Source organism: Acipenser ruthenus, chromosome 11, assembly GCF_902713425.1.
Source record: "Acipenser ruthenus chromosome 11, fAciRut3.2 maternal haplotype, whole genome shotgun sequence".
Taxonomy (NCBI): Eukaryota; Metazoa; Chordata; class Actinopteri; order Acipenseriformes; family Acipenseridae; genus Acipenser; species Acipenser ruthenus.
Genome location: NC_081199.1, coordinates 1,775,883 through 1,800,549, shown reverse-complemented (window position 1 = coordinate 1,800,549; position 24,667 = coordinate 1,775,883). Strand labels below are relative to the sequence as shown.

At 40.0% G+C, this 24,667-nt stretch overlaps 1 protein-coding gene across 1 annotated transcript in view; it reads right to left on the bottom strand.

The window, feature by feature from the left end:
• The window catches only part of LOC117426370 (transmembrane protein 132C-like), a 102,715-nt gene that overhangs the window by 25,527 nt on the left and 52,521 nt on the right, over positions 1-24,667 (bottom strand). The window contains exon 4 of the mRNA XM_059032785.1: positions 8,384-8,576. Coding sequence (XP_058888768.1) covers positions 8,384-8,576 — 193 coding nt within the window. The remainder of the gene's footprint in view (positions 1-8,383; positions 8,577-24,667) is intronic.

Sequence of the window (24,667 nt, the reverse complement as noted above, 5' to 3'; positions counted from 1 at the left end):
ATACTGTGTGCCAACATATATTAACACGAGACGTATGAGCCAGAGATCAAAGATAAAGTTTAATGTCAGAGTGAGCATGCATCTCCCATTGCAGTTTAAATCAGATTAATCAAGCCCACTCTCTAATCGATCATCAGGGTCCTGGGCACGAAACCGCAGTCTGCCCTGCCGTGTGACAATTACTGCTGCTCTTATCCAGGTTCATGGTGTGTGATCGGCTCGCAGGGTGAAGTGGGTTTAAGCTCCATAGCTCAGCTGGGCACCAGATGACCAACATCCTAGTTAGACTGCAGCTGTGTGTGCAGTCCTGGGGTTACATAAGGAGGCTTCAGTCATGTGACATTGGCAAGCTCAATCCCAACGAGACCAGCGACTGTAACAATGTCTGTTCTGCAGAAGATCGGCCTTCCTAGTCAATTAAGGACACATTGAAAAGATGTGGTTGTGCTTTGAATGATATGCATCCAAATGGTACGCCATTCGGATCTGAAGAAAAACACTTTTCGTATAATCCAGTTTTAAACCATGGGAGTTTGAAAAGTAGGCTTGCACCAATTGAGCCATGCAAAGCACGTGCAAATACGTTTTCCTTGCTTCTTTTGTGTTTGTGGTTGAAGAGCGTTCTGCATTTATCCACAGTGCATGGGTTACGGGAGCGGCTGTCATTGCATCTTCCCCATATTGCCCCTTGGACATGCCTTAAGGCTGCCCAAGAGGGACCACCCTCTTAGAGGGTAAGGGAGTGGTTCACTTAAAAATGCCATTCCAGACGTGCAGAGCAGATCTGAACCACACGGCTCCCACGCTGCCTTACTCATCCACTGTTACAGTAACTTTGAGAGCCCTCTTCTCCAGGGGTTAAATATACATTGTTGATGAGACTGAACGGTTTCTCTCTGCTGAACTCCATCTCCAGTAACACTAACCATGCCAGCAATAAAGAAAAGGCATCGACCAGTATCACTCCCCGGGGAAATCCTTGATACTGCGGTCCCATATTGCTGCACAGATTGTCGTGCATAATGCCATTATTTCACATTTCACTTTCAGAAAAGACATCTCTTTCTATCTAACCCCATTCTATGAAGTACCCATCTGACCATGATCATATTGGATTTCCTTCAAAACATGCATTGCTTAATGATGCATCGCTTGAGTGGACGTGTGTGTAATGGTGCAAACATGTCAGTGGGAATGTAAAAACATGAGGAAGTGCTTCCAGGTGACAGTCTGTTAAGGTCGTATCGATGGGCATCATCAGAAAAGGAGTTATTTTATTACTGGGGTACTTTATTACACGGGAGCTTGTACAGATTAGATGTGCGTTGCTTGGTTCACACAGTGACATGGTATTAAATTGGATCAAGGGGCGATGCAGCCTGTGTCTGCACACAAACAGAACAAGGGCTGCTTTCTGCTAAACAAGGGGCTCAGATGAAGAAATGATGGAGGGATGTACAACAGCACTTCATGGTTTAATACAAAATGAATCTTGATTGTAGGAGACTGCAGTGGCAAAATCAGCTGGGGGCAAAACGGTTACATAGCCTACCTGGGCTGCTCGTTGGTTTGCTGTCATGGCTAAAGCAATGTGTTGTGTACTCATGAGATAAAGAGGTTCAACACAGGACAAAAAGCACACAGCGTAGTCTGCCAACTGGTTCTTGAATGGTGAACACACATGTGCTGTAATAAGAACATAAGAACATAAGAAAGTTTACAAACGAGAGGAGGCCATTCAGCCCATCTTGCTCGTTTGGTTAATGATCCCCTTTAGCTCCATGAAAAGAGTGCTGGCTTCTCACCGGGAAACGTGCTAAACTCCTCAAACAGCAAACGTTCGTCATGTGAAAATGTAACAGTGAACAAAGTGTATAACATATCCATGCAGCTCTTTTACGGCCCCCTTGGTGTGAGGGAATAAATGCCTCTGACTTCCACAGGGAGTGAATAATTTAGATATAAAGTCTTAAGTGATTTTGCAAAATGTAAAGCAAAGTGCAGCAGAAGAGTTCATGGCTCATGATAAAATATTACTGCCCATTAGATTATGCCTAGAGTACAGTTAACGGAAGCATGAAAAGGTGCTCAGAAAGCAGTCCGGGGAGGGCCAGAGCTCTGCTGGGAGTTCTGGAGGCGCACACTGGGAATTTGTCATCATTTTTGCCTGAGGGTGTATCCTCCTGAGTCAGCCCGAGGTCCGAAGTGAATCCTTTCAGGATTTTTTCCGGCATGGTTAGGTATGATGTTTGTTGGGAAACCATGTAATGAAATCTTCCTTGCCAGCAGATGTGTTTGCTATCAACCACAGCGATGTGTTGAGCCCAGAGTCATCAGCTTCAATACAACCACTAAAAGGTGGCAATAGTAATGCTATTATGCATAGTTACAACTGACTTAGTGTACGCTATCACCCTAACTCTTTTCTGATACCATTGTGTACTTGCATATAACATGCTCAAAAGATGTACACATCAAGTGCATTGTAACTATGCATAACAGCATTGTAATTACGTTTATGTACACATGTATTTACTATGTAACAACTATATACACAGTAATTAGGAGACACAATGTAAAGTGCTACCCCAAATATTTGAATGGGAGACGTATTGGATTCTAAATTAGGCTCCCTGTTGTTTTAGAATATACTGTACCACACGCATGTTAGATTTTTATTGTCCTACTGAATACATTACCTCTTGTTAAGAAAATATCAGTCTTTAAATAAAAGCACTGTAGTTGATGGATTTAAGAGGATGGATCTATTTTTCCTAACAAAAACTCAATTGAAAACACAATGGCATAAGCAGACCCTTATTTGTTAACCGTAACTCTGCAAGCGGTACTTCTTGCATTAAAGCCACGGGACCATATAACTTGATATAAATGCAGTTATTTTTCAATACAGTACAAAGCCGTTAAAAAGTGATGATGTATAAACCATCTCCTCTTTCTTATTGTTTAAATTTTAATTTAATCTCTAGCAGACAGAAAATTAAACACAATCTAAACGACCTCCTACAATAATATGTGTGTTACTGGAAGTTAATAAAGGCATAACGTTTTTCATAATTTAAAGCCATAGCACTTATGAAAAGTGTTCAACGTGGGAATTAGACCCCTTTCTTCTAATGAGGTGCGCCAAGCAAAAGGCGTGCATTTAAACATCCTTTTAAGAAACAACAACTGAATCTGTATGCATGCTCGCTTTAATCATTTCCCCCTATCAATGTCATACACAACTGATACCTGTTGCATGCACAGGTGTGCTTCCCTTGGATTTCACTAGATGGCAGCATTAAACATCATGCCCTTATAAATACATACTTGTCAAATAAAATATAGTAACTACTTTTTTTTGGTTTTGTTTTACAGTATAAGAGTCATTACACACAGATCTTAATACCGTCATCATTTAAATCAATAAAATACAAATCGTCCTGTTTTTACAGACAGAAATATACCAGAATATAGCCCATAGATGGCAGCTCATTTTATATTGTAAATTAAAATGAGTCAATAGTAAAACTTCTACAAATGCACACTGTACTGCATTACATTATTTCTGCATCTCTGTGGTGAGTCTGTGAGCTTCAGTAGTGACAATGCATTATAATCAAGCAGGCTTTTGCTAGAAGCAGACAAAACTGAGCTAAAAGAGTAATGGCAGGAGAGAAAAATGAAAATGATCCGCATGACAATGTTAATTACACTTCATCTATTAGGAGGCTGGTAATGGAACCATTCGTTTTCCTGCAGATAGAACCCTGCTGGGAAAGGAAAAAAAAGTTACATCTTACAGTGCTGATAAGAGTTGAGCATCACAGTGATTTAAAATCAAAAGGCCAAGGTGTGCGAGGGTTTATTAATGTATTCAGGGCATTTAAAATGTTGCATCCGGCTACAAGTCACGCTTAAGTAGTGAACAGATTTGTATTCAACTGCAATTATGTAAGCTAAGCTTATATAATATGAAATGCCAATACTAATACTGATATACAGTACCGCTATCTCATAATGCCAATACTAATACTGATACTACAGTATCGCTATCTCATAATGCCAATACTGATACTGATATACAGTATCGCTATCTCATAATGCCAATACTAATACTGATATACAGTATCGCTATCTCATAATGCCAATACTAATACTGATATACAGTATCGCTATCTCATAATGCCAATACTAATACTGATATACAGTATCGCTATCTCATAATGCCAATACTGATACTGATATACAGTATCGCTATCTCATAATGCCAATACTAATACTGATATACAGTACCGCTATCTCATAATGCCAATACTAATACTGATATACAGTACCGCTATCTCATAATGCCAATACTAATACTGATATACAGTATCACTATCTCATAATGCCAATACTAATACTGATATACAGTATCGCTATCTCATAATGCCAATACTAATACTGATATACAGTATCGCTATCTCATAATGCCAATACGAATACTGATATACAGTATCGCTATCTCATAATGCCAATACGAATACTGATATACAGTATCGCTATCTCATAATGCCAATACTAATACTGATACTACAGTATCGCTATCTCATAATGCCAATACTGATACTGATATACAGTATCGCTATCTCATAATGCCAATACTAATACTGATATACAGTATCGCTATCTCATAATGCCAATACTAATACTGATATACAGTATCGCTATCTCATAATGCCAATACTAATACTGATATACAGTATCGCTATCTCATAATGCCAATACTGATACTGATATACAGTATCGCTATCTCATAATGCCAATACTAATACTGATATACAGTACCGCTATCTCATAATGCCAATACTAATACTGATATACAGTACCGCTATCTCATAATGCCAATACTAATACTGATATACAGTATCACTATCTCATAATGCCAATACTAATACTGATATACAGTATCGCTATCTCATAATGCCAATACTAATACTGATATACAGTATCGCTATCTCATAATGCCAATACTGATACTGATATACAGTATCGCTATCTCATAATGCCAATACTAATACTGATATACAGTACCGCTATCTCATAATGCCAATACTAATACTGATATACAGTACCGCTATCTCATAATGCCAATACTAATACTGATATACAGTATCACTATCTCATAATGCCAATACTAATACTGATATACAGTATCGCTATCTCATAATGCCAATACTAATACTGATATACAGTACCGCTATCTCATAATGCCAATACTGATACTGATATACAGTATCGCTATCTCATAATGCCAATACTGATACTGATATACAGTATCGCTATCTCATAATGCCAATACTAATACTGATACTACAGTATCGCTATCTCATAATGCCAATACTGATACTGATATACAGTATCACTATCTCATAATGCCAATACTAATACTGATATACAGTATCACTATCTCATAATGCCAATACTAATACTGATATACAGTACCGCTATCTCATAATGCCAATACTGATACTGATATACAGTATTAGTATTGGCATTATGAGATGTGTTCATCATGTGTTCTTTTTAATTTTACTGACACAAAGAAAATATTTTCCCAAAGCTTCACTCTAGATTGATCCAGACACATAAATGTAAAATCGAGCCACTAAAGGCTTCATGTTAGTGTGTAGGCCTAATGACTGTTTCGTTTCGCTACAAAATAATCTATTTGTAAATTGCTAATGGCCACGTCAATTGTCGTCCTGGAAACCTCATTTAGTAGCGAGACAGTCCAGACAATAAGGGAACTCCATTAACAGGACGAGTGTGTGTCATGCAGAGCTGCAAAGGGGTTTTACAAGGCCAGTGTAATTATTTTCAGGAGCAGGGCTGTGTTAGCACAGCAGCTTACTGTGTCGCTCAACGGCAACAGAAAAGCAGCCCTTAAAAGACACAAACTTATTAGAGAAGTGCCATTTTTGGACATGTATTGATGTTAATAAGATTCATGATGGGGTTTGAGTTTTCAAAGGCAAAAGTTAAATAATAAGGAAAGCATGTATTGAACCAACTATAAATCACATGAATTCATCGTTGAAGAGACACTTGGTGGCTCACTAGAAGTCGTGAGTGCCGGTGGTGAGAGTGCACACCCCTGTTACCATGTGATTCACTGCCCTGTAGTTCCTGCTGAAAGAGCAGCCCGTTACAGCACTGTACATTTACAGCAGTGCTTCTATTGTACATGTTACATGGCAGACTGGTAGGGACTGGATTGAGGGGCCAAAGAGGAAAAGAAGCTTTCAAAAGCCGAAAGACAGTCCAGCACAGCTCAACTTTTGTAATAACGCAATTCAATTCAAAGAAGCCTTTTAACCTTCCATTAAAAACACAATGATGGTTTTCTTAAAAAGCTGCACATGTTCTATTTAATGGTCTTGAATGGATCTTTACATATATATATATATATATATATATATATATATATATATATATATATATATATATATATATATATATATATAATACTAGTACAATTGTAAACCTTTAGGGATGTGTACATCATTATATACCACACCTAGACATTACAGAGACCGTTTTGTAATACAGAGAATCTCTTGCGTTCTACAGGTATGAAACTTAGTGACACAGCTGTACATCCAGTTATCTTTCCATTGGGTGTCCCTAATTACATTAAGACTGTACTGCCACTGCCCTGTGGACCTATTAGGGAGAGGTTTGGGAATTGCACTGGGCTTTTCATTTCCACTTCTGCCAATTCAAGTTAAGCTACTTGCCTGATTATTGTGAAGTTGCTTTTTCCCTTGCCTTAACCTGCAGGAACAATAATGGGTACATTTTCGTCTGTATAAGGATGCTAAACCTCTATTAACCTCACAACACAGAACGCCTGGGAGCAAATTAGGGAACCGTCCCAGAAAAGTAAAACACAGTGTAGTAAACTTGTTATTTTTCAAAAATGAATTTATTTGCTATTTAATGCACTGTGTTTACTTTTCTCTCCACAAAGCTGAAGGGCTTTTGTCCAAAACGTCCTAAAATAACACCCACATGTTCTTCTTCATTTATATGTGTATATATATTATTTGTTTATTTAGCAGACGCCTTTATCCAAGGCGACTTACAGAGACTAAGAATATATATATATAGAATATATATAAATAAATGAATGGGCTCTCCTAGGGGTGGACACCACAGGAATATTAAACATTTACTTTTAACAGGGACAGAAACAAACGTTCTTGTTCAGGCAGTGAAACGGGATTGTCAGCCGATAACTGACTGCTGCAGAGATTAATGCTCAGAGCAGCTGAACCCACAGCTGGCTCCCAAGTTAAAAAGACAGGATCTATAAAATCCTTGTAATTATTTGTTAAATGTTCCACTGACAAGGTCCCAGATCTACAGAAACGCGAGACACATTTAATTACATTGCGGTGCAGTGGACTCCACGGGATCTATACCTCATCAATATTAGATCTCATTGGCACACATTCATTTAATTTATATATCAGGATTAATGAATGTGCTACCCTGTCTTTATAGTGCCATGTGCAATACATCCAAGACGGTGACTATATACAACTAAACTACTATGTAAATATCTTAAACAATTTTCACAGTTTCAACAAAAACAACATCATAAACAGTCACTCAGTCACTCAAGTATATTCCAGTCCGTCTGCCATAAAAAAGCCAAATTTTTGGAAAACCTTTTTCTTGCATCAGTATTCAAATCAGTTACAGTTTCTTTCCAAAAATCCTAAAAAAAAAAAAACCTTCCACTCACTCTGTGCACTTTGAGTAAGCAAAATAAATGCACTTCAAGTAGAGCAGAGAGTATCTCTGGATCTGTGTTCAATGGCAATGGTAAACAGGGGACAGCCTTGTATTATTGTGCTGTACACACCACGTGATCAGCTGACCCTCCTTACTTGTGAGGTTAATACCTCAAAGCCCATCACAAAACCAAGCTGGTATCTATCTATCTATCTATCTATCTATCTATCTATCTATCTATCTATCTATCTATCTATCTATCTATCTGAGGGGCTGAGTCAGGATTTTGAACCTGGGACCTCCCGGTTACAAGCCCTTTTCTTTAACCACCGGACCACACAGCCTTCTATCCACTACAGATAACTGTATTCTTTGTTTTTGGAAAGTCGTCCAATTCCAGCAGCACAACAAACTTATTTTGATGGCAAGAACCAGCAGCATATTATTTCAGGTCTACACCGAGTCATACCTGGACTGTTTGGAAGTTCATGAGTTTAGTTTACCAGCCCGTGTGCATGTGCATGACAGGATTCAACAGCAGCTTCTGTTAACAAACAATTCAAAAGATAACTCCCTGGAAACAGCAGGGGTCTCTTACCTCTGCCAGGGGCACGATCCCTGCCAGCTCCTTCTGACTGACGTAGAGCGTGGAAACCACGTCCACTGCCTCCCCCGCCATGCTCGCTCCTGGGTACTCCACTCGCCACGTGAACATCTGAGTGGCCAACAGGCTGCTGAAGCTGTCTATTTCAAAGTCCACTTGCATGATCTCATAGAATGGGACCTCCTCTCTGGAAAACAAAGTATCAAAAAACGGGATTAGAAATAAAGCAGTTCCTATTATGAAAACAGCTTTATATATACACATATACTGTATGATGTATAGAGTTGAAGCCATGGCCAGTTGTATTTCTGTCTGTCAGGTGTCGTTGCTTATATTTTATTTAAACAAAGAGAAAACTAAACTCTATTTATTACAACTTTGAATGCAGCCAGTCCACCATCGGGTCTGACCTTGGCAACTCTCAGAAGCAACAGTTGCCATGTTGGGCCTAGTCAGTACTTGCATGGGGGCTCTGTTTGGGGAGCATTTCCCACAACAGCCAGCTCTCAAGCAGTCTCCCAGCATGGCTTTACAGTGACAGTACCTAGTGTTGGTTCTGTCTTGACTTATCTCCAGTTCCTCTCCTCTGTTTCCCAGGTCAACACAATAACTGAGAGCCTGTTCACAGCTGGTCCCAGCTGGTCACACAACGAATTGGATTGACGGATATAACTGAGGTCAGCAAGGACCCCTCCCTTGACAATGAGGGCTTGACTGAAATCGAGCCACAGTGAAACACCTAACTGAGGCAGGGATGTTTAATTTCCTGCCCTTTTACAGCCCACTCATATAAATCGTGTCTCAGTGATCCTTGAACTCTGGACTCTCCTCGTCGTTTCGCCCAGACTGATCACCCAGATGCCTTGCCGCGGTTTTACAGGGTTTTCATTACAGCATCCCAATTGGTTATTTGATAGATGTCAAGACCTCCGACCTGCTCAGCCCAGAATAATTTCATCAGGAACGTGTTTGTCAGGACATGAAGATTTTACTGCAGTAATTGTTTCTTTTAAACTACTGTAGACGGCAACAAAATAAAAGCAACAAAACACTAGGGAGTTTGCTGGTTGTGCTGCACGTACTGAACCGCAGGGTTAGACAGCTTCACTGTGGTCTGTAAGCAGCGGAGCAGGGCTCCGGGTTTGTGTGTTTCTGTCAATCACCTGCCATCCCCTGGGGAACAATCAGTTCAGAGGTACTGCCTGTCACTTAATCACCAGGATCTTGAGATTTAACCTGCCATTGATTCCAGTTCATGTGTCGTATGTACAACTCCAGTGTTGCCTCAGTGAGGTGATGTGTGGTTCACACAGCACTCTCAGGCTTGTCCTGATATCCAGACCAGGGAGGGGGTCTGCTCTGGTCTAAACCAATTCCTTTTACCTAAACATTCGTGTCCACCACAGCATGACACCCCCAGCTTTACCGCCTTTAGCAGCCAAATATGCTGGCTGTTAGGCTGCAATAACAACAGTGGGTTGGAAGGATAATAGCTTGACTGGTGTCAATAAAGGTAATAGGACCTATTCAGTTGACCTGTGAGTGTAGTATACTCTCCAGCAGCACATTGGCTCCTACTAATAAATTCTTCTCAGAGAGCTTTGCAGTACATCAGCTCTAAGGTTTGTTTGTCAATGTGTAATGTATAGGGTTGTGACCAATGTGTTAAACTGGGCTCAAATGCCACATAGTAAAAGCATAGCAAAGTGTAATAAAGCATAGTGAAAGCATGGTAAAGCACAGGTAAGGTGTAGTAAAGCATATTCAAAATCACGGCAAACCATGTACTGTGCAAATTTAGCATGGTAAACTGTTCTAAGAGAAGCTCTATAATGGCACACACAAACTAGCCTGGCTCTTGTGTACAGTGGTTAAGACGCTTGCTTGGGGCGTGTGAGGTTGCTGGTTGGTACAGTTTATTTTGTATGCACATTTCTGAATCCCACCACGGTTAAATGCAAGACATAAAAACTAGTTTGGGCATCCCAGGTTTCTGCAATGTATTCTTACACACTTCGAATTTCTTATTAGACACATAACGCAGTGAGTCATGGTATCTCCATTTATTACACACTGTTAATTTATATGGTCTCCTACCATGTGAGATTACTGCAGACAGCCTGCTGATTCGTTCTGTCTGTGTCTAAAGGAATTCCTAACACACTGCATTGAACCCTGTTAAAAAGGTTGGAGACACAGAATGAGGAGGAGCAATGTGTTCTAATGTGTTCTAAAGAAGATTACCTTGCCGCTACAGATTTAGAAAAAGTTAATTTAGCGTTAGGGAACATATAACAGGAGCTGTGACTGCAGTAGGGGCTGACTTACAAGCTTACAAACTGGGCTGGTGATTCAGTGGATTAAGAACAGTTTGCATATGCTTGAGAAGATAAGATGCTGTGCTTTCCAAGGGCAAGATGCCCCCTCAATTTAAACTCTGTGCTTAGCTTGATTAGTACCAGAATGATGCTTGCTTCTACTGTGTATTCTACCACATTAACAATGCTTTTCAAGTCTGTATAGAGCATGCACGATGAACGTTCAAAGAGTACTGTAGTGCATCCGAAACTGAAATGTGACGAGTCTACAGACTTCATTCCAGCTAACACTGAGGGACGGTCCTGGGCGCTTCCAGAACAGCTTAAACACCTTGCAGACTCCTCTCTCAGCTGCGAGGAGGGGGGAGAGCTGTGTGGACGTGCCTCGGATGTATCTGGAGTTAACTAGCGAGCTAAATAATAGAAGCACCGGACTCTGTGACATGTATGTTATAGAATGGAGCTAGTGGAACAAGGCTGTGTACGGCCTGAAGCATTTGACTGCTAAAATCAACGTGCTCTGTGCTTGTACCCACAATCTGTGTCTGGACTCTCTATACTGCGTAGTGGAATGGATTAACATCAAACCAGCCTCCCCATCGTTACACAGTGAGCTGAGGTGTGCAGAAGGAGTCATGCCCTCAGACAGGTTCTTTTAGCACCACTCATTCATTGGTGTGAAGCCCTCGCTCGACCACTTGCTGGGGAAATTAAAGAAAATGGCAGATTGAAAACAACTTTCAACCTGTGTTACTGAGAACGCTTCCAAATACAGAATGGATTTCAAATCTATTATTTAGCAAAAATAAACAGCCAAGTTGAAGAACATCTAGTGCCTGTTTTTTGTGAAACTGCATTTTATAAATCTAGGTGTTTAAGAATAACCTGAAAGTTAATGCATAAAGTCCCTCTGTGGTTTTATTGAATGCAACTGCCTTTTCCTCATGGAGCACATGCACTAGCCAATTTCATTTTTTTTTGTCTGAATGTTTTATATATTTAAAAAGCAAATTAAAAGTGCATTAAGGATCAGTTAGTGTTTGCAGTAATTGAGTTCTGTAGTGCAACAGATGCTTTTGTACCCGAATAATGAGTCATACCTGAGAGAACACACTCTGTGATGAATTAGCTATATTCTTCAAAGCAACAGGTGCTGGGTGAAAACTTGTAATTGAAAAATGTATAGTGGATGAGTTACAGAAGAACAAAAAAAAAAAAAAAAAGAAAAAAAGAAAAATATGTATTAAAATGTGCACCGTGTTCATTTAAAGACCTAAGCAGATCTGAAATACAAAGATAATCAAAGCTAAATGTTTCATTTTGCCCTGAAGAAATGTTCAAGCTCCATTGTTTCCACTGTCGGTTGTGTACATAACAAGCCACGGACCCCTCATACCCACTGGTCACAGCCAAGCTTATCTAATGGCCCCGCTAGTGTTTGAGATGGACAGCCAAGCTGTGTTTGAAAACAAGCAGTCGAGGTACTTATAGGCTTTGGATGCCATAGTAACTACACCACACAAATCTATTAATGTGCGTGTGATGGCAGTTAATGATGTAACCATCAACTATTCATTTCTATTTAACCCTTCAGGCATGCTGGCATTGAATCTATTTCTCCATGTATGTTTCTTTACTCTTCTATATTTTACATTACCTAATTGGATTTCTCTACAACTACACAGATACACACTGGGAGTCAAAACGACTTAACTACAGTTGTTTTATAGTCCATGTATAATGGAGTTATTTTACTGGCAGATACAGATCTTCAGCAGACCTTCCTCTTCCCCTGTACATCTATGAGGCCTTGCTTGCTTGTGTTGCTTTGCTTTCCTCCTCATCGCCGGCGCTGCCCCTCCTCTTGAATGCCTTGCCAGGTGTACCGAGTTGCGAGACAGGCTGGGTTGAGCGAGAGGTCGCAAAGTCAAAGCTTGTTCCGGCGTTCTATCAGTAGACACTCTGATTGAAAGAAAATAAAACGCTATCGGATTTATCAGAGCAGCTGTGCTTCATTCTCCTGGGAATTGAAGCAAAATGCTCCCACTGAAATTCATGGAAGAGCTCCTTCGGGATGGATGGCTGACAGAGAGAAGAAAAAAGAAACTGCAATAAAACAACCAAAAAGCTGCTCCACACAGTGAGAGCCAGCGTTCTGCTAGTCCCGGAGATCACCTGACACGCTGATCACTAGGATGATGCGCTAGGACGCTTTCAGACAGGCATCAGCTTAATGTTGGGCGGCGTTGCTCGGTAGACCATGAGGGTAGATGCAAAGCTGTCTTGGAGTCCACCCTCCGTGACTAAGAAGCTTGTCACATAAAAAAATACTTTCGTTCCACTAAATCACTGGCCAAAGCAAACAAAAACCTGAAAAGGAAACCCAAAAGGCTGCTGTGTCTGGGGTCCACTGTCATGTTTTGGCAGCTTTCAGAAAGGACCTTGGTTTTTGTTTTTTTGTTTTTTTTAAACTTTGCTGCTACTGTAAAATTGGAAACAGTGGTGGTTTTACAAAAAATGTTCATTCTTTTAAAAGCTAGACATTCTATCTGAGTAATACTCTGAAATGGAGCTTCTAGTGCTTTCTGGTCTAAATCATGTGTCATTGAATTTATTAGGGTTCTTTTTGTAGTTCTAAATTCCTAATGTGTGGATGAAAGAAATTCTAAAATAACCCTCAGGTTTTAAGGCATCTGGCCTGGCAAGGCACAGCAAAGTACTTAATCAGTGTAAAACATTTGGACTCACTGAACCATGCCTGACTTCACATATTGAAGCCATGTGTTGGTCCGCTCTGGGGTGGTCATCTTGGCATGTACCATTCTCACTACACAAACTGGACCCAGCTGTATGAGTGGACTCTCCTGTAACGCTGTGGTCACATCAGGCACACTGGGCACTGCATTCCACCTCCAATGAACCATGATGTGGGTTCACTTGCAAAGAGACAGGACAACCCTTATAAAAATCTCTCACAGTAAAAGCATAGCTAAGTGTTATAAAGCACAGTGAAAGCATGGCAAAGAATAGGTAAGCATTGTAAAGCACAGGGAGGTAAGGTAAAGCACATAAAAAAAAACATGGCAAACCAGGGTAAGCTAGACTATATTTTTTATGACTTTCAGAAATAAAAACCTTATCTGCTGGGCGGTCTTTGTGTTTCTTTGCCAAGCATTGCAGTAAAACTGGCCCTGCTCGTGTGACCCGACATCCTGAAAAGCAGTCAGGGGGTGGACTGTGTGTGCAGAGTAACATTGCGTCTGGATATCGTTTCGGACATTAGGCAAATAATACATAAATAAGAAACGAATGCATGGAATTAAAAAAAGGAAGAAAATATCACAGCATGCTATCAATCCGGATTAAGAAAAAATGTCAGTTGGAAGCATGAATTTCAGCATCTCACGACAAATCGCACAGTTTAATGAAGGCGGTTTAATAGGATTAATGGGAATTAGCGGGGGACCAAGGAAAAGCTGGCTTGCCATCTGAAATGTTCTTTTTATAACACTGAGCATTATAATGAAGCGCTCCAGTAACTTCTGTAATAAACCACTACAAGAAAGGACATCATTAGCAGTGGTAGCGCACGAAGTGGAAGTAACAGCATCACAGGTGAGAAAATAGAATCATGTGCAGCAGCTCACATCACAGAGATCTCACAAATATTATCTTTTTTATTTGAATACAATTGTCTGGGGACACCTTGTGTACTCATTGTGGGGTTGATTTGTCCAGCTAGTTCAGGACTGTAATTCACAAGTCCATGCTGAAATAATGCTTTACTGCAGCAAGCTTTACAAATCAAGAGTGCCAGGTTTAATGCAATTAACGAATGCAACTAAAATGCAATTTCCTATTGAGTTCCAACACTGTGGCTGATAATTTATAATAAATGACATGCTGAAAAGCCTGACATCAATCCCTGTTCACGTAACCTGACACTTTGTGCTGGCATTGTGGTTAAGTGCTTACCCTGATCAAGTCGAAGAGAGATTCATGAAATAGCCAGTGGCTATACTGTGCAAGATTAAATTAGACTGACATGGTCCAGAGGTCAGTTTCAGAATCAGTTCAGACAAACACTCCAATGATCTCAGTTTGAACAGCTTGAAGATCGATTTAAAGTTCACAAAGGAAAGTGGAGGGAAGGCAGTATAAACACTTAGTGAAATGTCAAAGCATGCCGTTGCCTGCCTTCTGACATTTTCTAGCGCAATTTCCAAACTATAGGACAAAAATGAGCTTGAAAAGGTTAGTCGAAATGTTCGCCAGAAGCAGATTTAAAGATTTTTGTGGAGGATCACCAGAATACCGCAGCAGCTTTTGTGTGAAGTGTTCTCTGATTTATCTAGGTGGAATAACAGAAATATCCATAATAACCATACTATAACAACACATAACTATATAATAATAAAACTTATCTTTTCCCCAGAAAACTAGGGAGACAACTACGGGTTCTTAAAACTGCAGACTCCTATTGTATCACAGAAATAATAAATCAGACATATCAGACATGGAAAATAATGTCACGATTTCATCTGTCACTGAGATCAACCGGTAAGTGATTTTGAAAATCAGTCAGTTTGAGCTTCAGATCAAGATTGAGGTGAATTAATATCAAAATTGGAAGTAAAAATCACATATACAGGCAACCTCTGTCTGGATTGTCTCTTTGAGTGGAAATAGAGAGGGAGTGAAGGGAACGGACAGAACCCTGAACCACTCAGAATGAGTGGAAATATCAGAGAGGGAGTGAAGGGAACGGACAGAACCCTGAACCACTCAGAATGAGTGGAAATATCAGAGAGGGAGTGAAGGGAATGGAAATAATCAATTCAAATGACATACGAAGCTGCTTACAGGGAGAACAAAAGACACGAGAAAAAGAAAGACAAGAATATAAAGAAATATAAAAAAAACTTTTAATAATTAAGACAAATTGCAGTATGAATTATGATCATTTAATAAAAATCTAAAATATTCCAATAAAGGCTGTGAGTGTGTGTCGGCGAGCCTTGCAGCCTTTGTTTTTGCTGCTTCCAGACCCGCTCATTTCCTCCAAGACACAAACCTGGTGCTTTGATTTATTGTGGGTCTTCTGCACCATTTATCTGCCCCACTTTTACTATGGAGCGAAAAGAAGCTATTGAATTTGAGCCGCAAAACAGGCAGTGTATAATAACTGTTGTCAAGAAATAAGAAGTGCTGTGCCTCACGCTGAAAAAGAAAAACACCCCTCAGTGAAATTATCTCCAAAGATGAATGCGTGACAGATCTGTCACTTCACCCATCCTCCTCCTCCTCTTCCAATCTCCAGCTAGCACCACCAAATAGGATGCCTAAACTGGTTATTTATCTGAAAAAAATATATATATTGATTTAAGGCCGAGGATCAAATCATTTCTTCTGTGCGAGCGAAAGAAGCTGAGACACAGCCCAATGCTTGCTGCCAGAACTAGAAAGCTTGGCACCGTTACAGCCAGGTGACCATTAACCAGGCCGGGGTGTCGAAATCGCTTCAGATTTAGGTGCACATTTGCAGGACACCTACGCCTGGTAACGTGGGAGGAGTAAGGCTAGTTTTGAGAACACCCTGAAAGGCATTACTTTAAAAGAAACGCATTGCTTTTCAAGAAACACATTGCTTTATAAGATGCACGTCACTCTGCGCTGTGTTCGTAACAAAGCAATATATTTGTCAGCGCAATCCCGATTATTTTGAAATTTATTTTTCACAAATCAAGCTCTGATTAAAAGCATTTGCTTTTTTTTTTATCAGGAATTACCAAAACAGCTGACCAAGGGCTACGTACTGTACTAGTCTATCAATTAATACCTGGATCTACAAATTCAAGAGCGGTGACAGGTGTTGCACAGATGAAAAGCTGCAATGTAAGTGACTGAAACACTGCGTCAGGCTTACTGAAACCAGGAACCCAAAAATCTATCGCTCAGGAGACCCCACACCCGGGTGGCAGCATGGCTGACACGACTGTCAAACGGGTAAAGTGAGACCTAGCCTGGTCATGTGGAGCATTTATCCTCATCACAGGAAACAGAGAAACAACAACAACAACAACAACAACAATAACAACGTCTAACTGCCCTTGAATATATTGTTGGAGGAATGCCGATTCAGTAAAATCATTCTTTTAACATATCATTTTAACCTTTGGGTAAGAAAAAAATAAATCAATTCAGAAATTCAGTGCAGGGTCTGTAATACACTCAATATTGTAATTAAGTTCTTGATTTCCATATTTTAAATACAATTAGTCCACTCTGGCTGCCTCACATTTCCCCTTACCAGTAAACACAGGGAAACGACTCACATTAGATAATATTAAACCCAAACATTTACATTCCTTCTACTTAATTTCTTCTATTACTTTTCTTTTTAGCATTCTGCATTCTTTCACAGGCTTTTGTATAACACAGAACAGACCGTCCTCTGTTTGAAATGCATTGCTGCATTATTGGATAAAAGCAGGATGCCATCTTATTTCTTTATTTCTTTATTTGTTTTGCACTCCAGTGCAAACAAAGGCCTTATCCTATTAGGACTGATACAATGTGTATAAAACAATATGCCAGTCTAGCTGAAGAACGGGAGCATGTGTCAGTTGAAATGTCACGGTGCATCTGGGTGACGGCACGGCGTGCTATCAGAACCAAAAAGGCTGTCGCTTCCTTTCTGTTTCCCGCATTTGAGAAAGTTTACAAACGAGAGGAGGCCATTCGGCCCATCTTGCTCGTTTGGTTGTTAGTAGCTTATTGATCCCAGAAGCTCATCAAGCAGCTTCTTGAAGGATCCCAGGGTGTCAGCTTCAACAACATTGTCAGCTTCAACAACATTACATTTGATGGTAAAGCAGTCAGCTATTAAAGAGCTGCCCATGAAAAGCCACAGAGACTGCCGAGAAAAAAAGAAACAAACACTGTCTTAAAAAAAAAAAAAAAGAGTTTTGTTTTGTAACTGGAGTAGAATTTGAAATCATAGAATGTGTAAATGTAATTGGACATTAATTCAACAGCAGCACACCTCTTTCTACCCCATTCTTTTAGCTGTTACAGTGGTGAACAAAGCAGTGATCCCTGCTTGATTTACGACCTCTGCAACGTGTGAAAAATGTATATTGGGATGGCAATCAAAGACGCACCAGCCGTTGAGCAGCACTAAAGGGAAAACAATTGCCAAGCCCCTTCTACTGATTACAGACCGTATCCTGCACAGACAGCAGTCCCACTTGTTGATTGTCCTACTTTGCTTCTTAACAGTTCCTACCGTGTATATCGTTTGATCCAGCGTTTAACATGAGAAGAGCCCACCGCTGTACCCTTAACAAGTCCTCCATCCAAACTGCAGACCTGCTATCATCCAGAGCAGCTTCAAAGAGGCTCATCAACCATTACGCTGCCGAGAACAAATTGAATTTACAGCCGTTTAATGTTCGGGCTAATTAAAAAAACCATCTCCCTGAGGTAAAAGAGTTAACTCGATGTACTACAGAGTCCCGTTCCGTTAATGAAGACATCAAAGGGTTTCAAGCGGGGTGGCTCAGTGCCCTTCTCCTCTCATCAGAGCTCCAGGGCTTCGGTCAAAAGGTTTGGGTTCAAATCGGGCACCCGTCCAAGGGAATGAAAGTCTTTATCTGAAGGATCAAGGTGATGGGACAGTCAGAGACTACTGGTACTGGTAAAAGTAATATCTGCCCTGCCCGCAATAAGAGACACCCGACACACAACCAAATTCACTTTTAACATACTGTAACAAATGTCGCTAGCACAAAAAACGCAGCTCATGCAAAGTTAGGTCACCAAGAGTCAGATTCCTGCACCTTCAATACAGTACCATACATTAAAGTGCCATCAGCAGGAACACAGGAAAAACAAGGTAAACATGACAGCTTGTACAGGCTCCTCCACTATCCCCTGTCTTGAGGGATTCTCCACAGACAATTCGAATTTACCAAAGTTCTGAACTCCTGATGTGGAGACCCAGGGAGACCACAATAAGGGAAATCGCATATGTCTGGTCTGAAATACAAATGTGAAATGTACGATTGGTGTCCCACCATGTGGCAAGGCTATCTTGCCTGGGATCCCTATCACTGAATGGGGACTCAAGAGCCCTGGATGCTGGGTTTAACACACCTAACAATCTTCTCCCAAGTCATCTTGACACAATGACATGGTTTCCTCCCAGGTGTCTGCAGGGAGTTAAAGCACACCAGCAGGTACCTTCCTACAGCTGGGACACAGTAAGTGCTGCTCATTACTAAACCATATCAAATTGAAACACTGTACACTACTGTGGGCTTGCATCCTGTAGCCCTCTTGTTTGTAAAGGACAGGAGATTTAATTCAATGTATTCATGCCCTGTTGTGGTCCCCCCCAGCTTTCGGGTTCAGCCACCTTGAACAGCTCGAGTGGTCTGTGCTCACACCAGGATGAAGGGAGGGACAAAAAGGGATTCGTTATCCATTAGTAACTGCCAATTTATTCATTCATTCAACGTTAAACCTATCGGTCAACCTTGAAATGCTTCAATTAGGCTCTCGTCCCATTCTAATTGAGAAGGTCTGATCGTTGCGGCCGGGGGAGGTTCAGTGATCTACCGTGCCTGGGGGAGATGTGGAAATAACAGGACTGACCGCTCTCTGGTGTGAGCCGTGCATTTCTTTCTCACTCAGAGAGCTTATTGATTTCAACTCTGACAGAATTTAGTGCAGCGCTATTAATGGGAAAAAAGAAGAAGAAAGAAATGTAACTGCAGGGCATTAATTCCAGGCAAGATTTTAAAAATAAATCTTTAAAATTAGAGGCTGAATTCAGAATGTGGTTTATTTTTATTAATTAAAAACAATTGTTTCATAAAATTCAACTCCAGGACTAATTTTACTAAACTTTTGGTCCCAGGGCTGGTTATGAAAGATGCAAAGTTTAGCAGCCATGGTTGTCTTAAGAATCGTTTTTACTAGAAAGACTTTCATATTTTTCTGCAGTTTTTTGTTTGAAATTTTATATCAAGGTGGACAAGGTAACTCTTTTTTTCAGATCTAATGAGGATATTTGCATAGCATATAGTGCCACCTGGTAGCCAAATGTTGTAACTGCAAGCCAGACAGCAAATTTTATATAATTTATATTAATATGTATTAAACAATTAGGAACATCGTATTTGCCTAGGAGATAGAAATGGAAACCAATTCTGTGATATTCCATATTCATGTCAAGATAATTCTTATTCTAAAATAGACCAAAATAATGACATTGGATGTCAGCTCGTTATTTTGCGGTATACTAAAAACAAAACAAAAAAAAAGTAATTAACACCTGTCACCCTAAATATAAAAAACAGAAAGCACAATTTAAATATTCTGTTTCTCATTTGAGAGGAGCAGCTGTGGCTATAACCCTAATTAAACTGGCTTGACATCAACATTTAGGACAGAATTCATTCAGAAGTAAATGCAACTTGGGCCAGATAAAAAAAGGAGTAACTTATGGCATGCTTTCAAATGTATAATCTCGAAACTGTTCAGTACCTTACACAGTCTGTATGAGCTGGCTGAGCCGCACTCGCTCACAGCTGGATTGGATGCGAGATTAGGAACACTGAACAAGCCCACAGAGTTCAGTACTTTCCCTCTAAAGCTTGTTTTGTGTTTTGCTCATGACCTCTGTCTACTGTAATATCGATGTCGTTTATTTAAGAACGCTGCTTCTAATGCGTCCTGCTAATTCTGGCGCGGTACATTCCAGCACTTCCGTTTGTGTCCTAATCAGAAGCAGCCCAAGGCTTTCATTCAAGTCTAATGAATTGATCTGAATGGCTGCGGATCTAAATCACTGTCGTTTAAATCCTTTCACTCAGTTTTAAAAGCAGAGGCACAACCATATAGACTCACATGATGCTCGGCTTGGTGTTCGGTCATCATAGTAAACAAAAAACCCTAATTTAATAATCTAAAGCGAGGCGGCATTTAGATCCGCCGCTGTTTGTATCAATTGAAGAGACCCCAAAATGGATCCTGTAGCGTTTACCTGTTCACCGGTCTCCAGGAAGAAAGACATGCGCCTGAACAAAGACCTGTTCTGCTACCAGATAAATACGTACACCGAGTCAAAGAAGATACATTCATCTGCAAATAAACAATGTAGAGGAGGTGTTGACAACCGAGGAAAATGTTGCTTTGAAATATGGAAACATGTAGTGAGTGTTAATACCAGTGTGACCAGGAGCCTTGCTGTGTTCCAGACTTCACCTGCCAGACTAAAAGATATCACAAGACCATCCTCTGTAGCATGTAGTTTAAATGGCTTTCAGGCCATCAAGACTATGTGCATTTGGATCATAGAAAAAGGGCCTATTTAAAAAAGAAAACTAACAGCAAACCCTGGCTTGTATTTATCAGCTGTGACCGATGTAACCTGGTGAATAAATTGAACATAGCTTGATGGTCATTAAGATACGAGACTCGTGAACCCAGCTAATAACTAAGGGGCTCTCTTATTGTAGCCCAGCTATGGTAATAGCAGATTACATTTTAACACATCATATTCAGATGGGTTAGAATTTGCTTTGGATCCTAATTTCATGCATCAGGAGTCATTTGGATTTTCCGGTCCTATTGGTCCAGTAATGATAATAAAAAATGCATGGCTGTTACTGGTGGTATGAACTGCAGAGTGACAAGCTTCCTGCTAACAAATTCAGCGTGGGCATGCTGCAAAAATGTGTTCAGACTCATTCCAGTACATATTAATATTCACATTTTCTTTTTTCAGTTATCACAACAAACATGTGATTTTTTTTTGATTTTTTTTTACATTTTGTAAAAATCGGGTGTTCTAGAGTCAAAAATCATACGGGTTTGTGAAATGTGTGCACCTTGGGAAACAATTCAATTTTGGCGACATTGTGGTATATAAACAGTACAATCTATAGTGTCATATGCATAAGCTGAAAGCACTTTATTTTACTATTTGAGTAAAAAGAATGAGGAATTAATACAAATGTTTTAAAGGTCAAAATCTCCCAAAGGGAAGTGGAACATGGAAAAACGCTTCCAGTTCCATGTTCTCGTGCTTTTTTCCTCTGTTGCTGTGTTACATGCGTTACCTTTCTCAAAACAGCAGATTCAAGCCTAGGTCAGAATCAAACTACACACTGCTAGGAAACATTTCCCATGTTTAGTGGCATTGAAACAACAGAGAATGGGGACAAAAAAAAACTGACTTGAATTATTAAAAGGTCCGTTTAATTCATGCCTTTCAGCGCAGTTTCTCTTTTATGTTCCTCAACATACTCTGAAGTCACCAGTAGGGAGTATCTTCAGCTTGTGCTGCCTGTCTTCTTTGATAGCTTAATCAAATGGTTAAAGTGCTATTGTGCTTCCCCTGCAGTACGCGTCCCTAATATCGTGGTACTCCTTTAATACCCTATTCAGTGTGTTCTGCAGGGTTATCTATTGCTGTTTCTGTTTAGATCAGTAAACAGTTATGTACTGTTCCTTCCAACGAAAAACGTGTTTCTTTAAAGACTGAGTTATCATTTATCAGAGCTGCACAGGATTCAGCACACCATGCTTTACCTGTCTGCTTCACAGCACAATGCTAATGTATCCTCACCTCACCCCACCCCACACAATGAGCCTGGGGACATGCTCGAGGAGTTAGCATGGCAAGAAACAACTATATAATAGGACGTTAGTCAAGTAATGCAAACAGATGAAAATAGAGATTAACATCCTCAAAAGCTTTGTTAATGCTCAATTAACACATACACAGAGACACGAATTGCTGTCCAGGTTATTCTCCTGTATAATATGAGTCTCAGTGGGGCTACAGGCTCTTCACATCTGGAAGCACAATAATCATTTTATGTTTTCTTAAAAGGATATAAAGCTACTGTATAAAAGCACACCGGCTCGTGTATTTGAAGTCTCCTGAAGCTTTTTACCAAGGGTTAGACCAGTCTTCTTACCCTGCAAGATATTACGAGCTGTCAGAAACTTGTCTCTTCTCGGGGTCATTTATCACATTTGATTCGGTTTTCTCTCCCTCCCTGGCTAGTCTGATGTTTGACAGCTCATCCTGATGGCAGAATATCTTCCAAGATGCAGTTAGAGTATCGAGGGTGTACTTTCGGTCAGGGCTGTTCAAAGGATTATTTAATCACAATCAAGTGTAAACTTTGACATCCCTAAAGTAAGAGGCAATTGGAGAGAAGGTTCCGCACACAAAGCTGAATTGTGCTGGGAAGCCTAGCACTGAATGCCCCTGCGAGACAGCAGCCTCAAACCTGCAAACCTGAAGCATATTAAATAACTCTGCACATCAGTGGGATTGTGTCTTGAAAAATGCATGTATATTAAAAGCAGCCTTCTGCACCCGTGCACCCCCTAAAAACAAGGGAGTCTATTCTAATGGCCTAAACAGTGGCGTGTTTTAAAATGTAGAAACCCACCATGTACAAAGTATGTTCCATCATGACAATGTGAAATCTATTTTCATGTGAACAAAACAACGTTGCTTCTGTACACAATACAGCAGCTTAATGCATCCAAATCTCAAAGTTAAAGTAGACATTTTGGGCTATTTTTTTGCAACACTAAAAGCACAGCATACATTATTCTAAAACTTTTCCTTGGATTGGAATGGGAGCAGTATTGAGATACAGTTTAGCTTACAATAAACTTGAGCACAATTTACTTTGCTCACACACAAATATTCTAACATTTAACAAAACTATTCTAACAAAACTTTTTTTAAAATCAATAAGCTCACACATATTTGATGCAAGCTCTCAGACTGAAGATGGATACATTTTTCTATAAACATCATTGTTTGATGTCCAATTACCTGAGCCTCATTTTAACTTCTAGCCTGTGCCGAGATGGCACTAACTCTGAAGCCAGTAGCTCAGGAGAGTACTGGATCAGCAGAAGAAAGCCTGCTGGGTTTTGACATCACCTGCATAAAAATTAAACACACATTCAGAGGAGAATACTTGCTGGAAGAACAAGCGAGGAAAGTGCCCTAATTACCTGCAGAGCTGTTTTCTCCTGAGGAAGGGGAAATGTAGCTTTCACTTGCCTTGGAAGAAAAATACCTACCTGGGGACACCTGTCTTAAAACTATATAAATAATGAATACATTCAGATAATGGCTCTTCTCTACTGCCGTGCGTCCCTATTGAGCATCTCAGATTACAGCTTCCAAAAGTGCTCATTTACATATAAACAGCTTATTTTATGGAGGCAAAATAGACTTCACGGTTTATTTATTTTAGAAATAACTGCATTTTTATTGTACTGTTCCTAATATTAAAATAAGTCAAATTATATTGTGTTTCCATAATTGCCATCTGAATGTATATCCCAGTGTTTAAATAACACCTAATATTCACTTTTTTTTTTCTTTTTTTTTTAAATAATAATACAAAGGTTGGATCTTATTGTATGACTGCAAGAACAAAGAGTTTAAAATTAATTTCAGTTATGTAGATTTACATTAATAAAATATATTGAGGATATTGAAAAGGAATGTTGCTGCAGTTGTATTATCATTGTTAATTCTGTTCAATTCTGTCACTAACATTACCCCTAACCCTAAACTCAACCCCAACCCCAACCCTAACAACAAAGGCCAGCCCTGCAGGTGTCTGCTCTGAGCTCACTGGCCATCTGGCCAGCACGGTTCACTGCAGAGCGATGAGGAGAAACAGTCCCTGCTGGTTTTACCTCCCTAACCCACGGGATCGCCTGGGCCAATGTGACGCTCCCGTCAGAGTCCCCAGCGAAGACCAGCCTACTTCACACAGTCAGAACGGTCATTTTAACAAAAATAAAATAGCTGTTTCTAAATTCACTACCTCTGATACAGACAATGGGAACTCACTTATTATTCTACATGTGGTGATGCTCAGCGTGAACAGAAACATTTCCAGAC